Raw genomic sequence first — 3,572 nt, forward strand, 5'->3', positions numbered from 1 at the left:
CTGACCCCAGGATTCGAGGCGCCAGCACAGGGGATGATCCCTGCCCTTAGATGCTGTGCTGTGGTTCGTGCAGGTGTGCGTGCTGCGGTCGGTGGTCGGTGCCTGACAGCGAGCAAAGAGCCTCCAGGACAACCGGGATGAAGGTCACCCTCACCGCTGTCATCAGTGTGACATGTCCCCGGCTGCCTGACCCAACTTCTGTTCCTTCCTCAGTGACTGTGTGGAGCTTTGCAGTACCCCAGGACTGATGTCCAAGGCAGCATCTCCCACGTTTTCTTCCCAGCTGAGCTCATGGCACGCTCCCGACAGTACGGGGCGGGTGCCGAGTGCCTCCGCGCTCCTGTCAGTGATGCCGTGTGGGACAGCGGCAGCCGCGCAGCTCGTCTGCCAGGCACAGGCCTCTCTCCCCAGGTGTAGGCACAGGAGCCCTGGGAATGGGCATTGGGTGGACGTGGGGCACCTTGCGCTTCCCCGCGGGGTGTCAGCAGGAGCTGCTGGGGGCTGGGCCCCGGGGGTCCGGCTGTGGGGAGCGTGGGGAGCATGCCGGAGAGTCTGCAGCGCTGGTGCCGGGGGAGTAATGGTGCCTGGTTTGCTGTGGGGTAACCCGTTACTGATGGCGATCAGGACAAGGGGTGATGGGTTTGAACGGGAAGAGGGAGATTGAGGAATTCTTCCCGCAGAGGGTGGGGAGCACTGGGACAGGTTCCCAGAGAAGCTGTGGATGCCCCATCCCTGGGAGTGTCCAAGGCCAGGCTGGATGAGGCTGGGAGCACCCTGGGCTGGTGGAAGGTGTCCCTGCCCGTGGCAGGGGGTGGCACTGGGGGGGCTTTAAGCTCCTTTCCCACCCAAAGCATCCCGTGATTCTGTGATCGGTGTTGGTGCATGTACCAGCACAAGCACTGCATGAAACGCCTCGTGAAGTGCTTAATTGAGCTGGGCAGGTCACGGGAGATGCAGAAACCCTGAGGCTGGTGACGGAAGCGAGTGATGTGTCTCTTCACATTTTGGGAAACGGGCTGTCAGTAGTGAAAATGCCCAGTGCCCTGCCATGCTGGGGTAGGTGCCGGGAAGGGTGCAGGGGCAACAGCTTTGGCAGGACTGGGCTCTTGTGTGATGGTGAAACGTGTTTCTGAATCGGAGCCGTTTTGCAGTGATGATAAAGTGACTGTAATTTATTACAGTAGCCCAGGATCTTTCTCACAGGGAGTTGTTGGGATCCCTGAAAAGGTTACGTACCTGAAAATGCTTCCCTGGGTTTTTTCTTCAGCTTTTAATGAAAAAGGGAAAGTGGTGAAATCTGTTGTGTAGTGCAGAAAAGCTGCCCCTAATAATCAGTGAAGATTTTACCATCAGCCTTTCTTTGCCCGAGTATTGTGTAAGTTGGTTCTGTGTGTTTTCTGTATGATACGTTGTTCTCTGTAACAGCAAACATCCTTGTTTATTCATATAGTAGGGTGAAGTATTTGAAAGTTTAACTCACATCAAGATAAGCCTGATTATGAAATAATTTCCTCTGACATACAACTATTAATTATTGGTCAATGGATTAAGAATTGCCAGCATATAATTAGATAAGCAAAATGTTATTCTGTTACCAGAAATCTGCAGATAAATGGCTTGTCTACATATGTCCTGCATTGCTGCTTGCCTGCCCGTTGTGTACAAGCTGACAACTCCCTGTGTTTAAAAATCACTTTTACTGTGGGTTTTATTTGCATTTCCCATATCTTGCATCATCACGGACTTTACTCTGGCCCGAGTTATGCTATTTCTGCAAAATCTTCCCAGTTCCTAATCTCCTCTGTCGCCCTTCATGGCCCTTTTCCTTTTCCCTGCAGCTCTAGCTGTAAGTTCAGACTCTTCCCAGCAATTCCGAGAGGCATGGAGGCTGTGGTCGGGCGGTGCTCTTGTTCTATCCCATCTTTCTAGTTCCTCTGCTTTTCCAGCCTGTGGCGTGGGTCCCAGGGTGCTTGTAGCACAAGCAGGACAGTTCCTAAGGGATCAGTGAAATTCTAGATGTTCTCTGCAGGGTTCGTGCTGCTTCTGCCCACCACTGGACGTACGTGGCCGAGAAGGGGTATGGGCAGCTCTTGGCTCTAGAGCGGCGTCTCGTCCGTGTCATCGCCTTCGTTCTGCTCCTTCATCCGTGCCCCGAGTGCTGACGCTGCTCTGTGCTTGCACAGCGTCTCTAGCAAGGACTTCCGGAATGATTTGCAGAGGAAGAAGTAAATGAAAGGGTCTAGGCAAGCGTTTAGCGAGGTCAGCCACAGCGTGCTCTCTTTCAGGTAAAACAGGGTGTTCTGAGCAGCGCATTCGAAGACGTCTCTTGTTTGACTCAGCGTGTAGGGGATTCGGGTGAAGTGGAATGGCACAAAACAGATGAAGAACACGGTGATAATGATGAAAACCTTCAGGTTTACAGTCTTTTTGCATGCCTTCCCTGTGCATTTTGTCCTTTTATAGGATTTGTACAGTTCTTTACTTATGAGTATGTAGCATACGGTTATGACGGCTAAGTTAACCCAGAAGATGAGCTGGCAAATATAGTTTACGATTTCGTGCCAGACTAAGCCAAACTTGGATTTCAGGAGAGCACACTTCTTAACGTTCTCAAGCGTTTTCTCCTTGTTGCTTAGAATCATGTTGGGTAACGAAAGAGCAAACATGGATATCCAGATGGCCGTGGACAGGACCTTGGCACCTAAAAGCCTCCTCGGTGTTGATGTTCTGAACGGCGAAGTGGCTTTCTGATAGCGATCGATAGTTATTAGACCAAGAAACAAAATGCTGATGTACATGGTGAAGTAAAATACAACCTGGGTGACCTGGCACACGAATCCTCTCAGCACCCAAGATACCAACTTTGCGTCGCTGAGGATTTTAAATGGAAAAGTCAAGATCATGAGGAAGTCAGAAATGACAGTGTTCTTGAGGAAGATGATGAAATTGGATTTACTGGATATTTTAAAGAAGACCCACATTGCCAGGCTGTTCATGGTGATACCCACCAGGAACAGGATCGTGTAAAGCAAAGGAAAAATGACTTGGCTAATTTTGTTATCGCTGGTGCAGTTGCTGTCGTTTCTGGAGTAGCTGAAGTTGGTTGTGGCTTTCATTTGCGCTTCGCCTCTTCCCCCCTCCCTGTGAAAACAAAACAGAAAAAGATTAAATTGGGAGTTATAACCTTCTTACTATACTTCTCATTTTTGTGGTGGGAGGAGGGAGAAACATCCCTTTCCACGTTTTCCTCGGTGTGGAAGGAGGTGGTCTTTGAACTCGACTTGGCTGCAGGTGTAGCAGCGCCAGGCTGCAGCACAAGGAGCTCGGCACTGGTTTCATTGGCGTTGTGCTTGGCTGGCCCCTGTCTCTCCCCACGGCGTTATTTCAGCCCTGCGTTCCGTGCCTTCCCCTCCCTGCCCTGCGCGGGTGCTGAGGCGGCCGCTCCCAGGCCACTTCACCCGGGTACTTGGGGGTGCCTGGGGCACCCAACAGACTCACCATTCGTTGCTTCCAAAGGCAGAAGGCAAGAGGAGCACCTGCTCTGCACCCGACCTCTTAGTCTGGTGCTTCCG

General features: G+C 51.6%; 1 protein-coding gene across 1 annotated transcript; it reads right to left on the minus strand.

The window, feature by feature from the left end:
• Positions 1-2,096: 2,096 nt before the first annotated feature.
• Positions 2,097-3,116, minus strand: P2RY12 (purinergic receptor P2Y, G-protein coupled, 12). Its single transcript, XM_010151188.1, has one exon. The coding sequence runs from the start codon at positions 3,114-3,116 to the stop codon at positions 2,097-2,099; it is 1,020 nt and encodes a 339-aa protein (XP_010149490.1).
• Positions 3,117-3,572: the final 456 nt, after the last annotated feature.

This window comes from Eurypyga helias, unplaced genomic scaffold, assembly GCF_000690775.1.
Source record: "Eurypyga helias isolate BGI_N326 unplaced genomic scaffold, ASM69077v1 scaffold38224, whole genome shotgun sequence".
Taxonomy (NCBI): domain Eukaryota; kingdom Metazoa; phylum Chordata; class Aves; order Eurypygiformes; family Eurypygidae; genus Eurypyga; species Eurypyga helias.

What these genes read in the sequence shown, in the direction of transcription:
- P2RY12 (XM_010151188.1), bottom strand. Translation starts at nt 3,116, where the DNA reads ATGAAAGCCACAACCAACTTCAGCTACTCCAGAAACGACAGCAACTGC.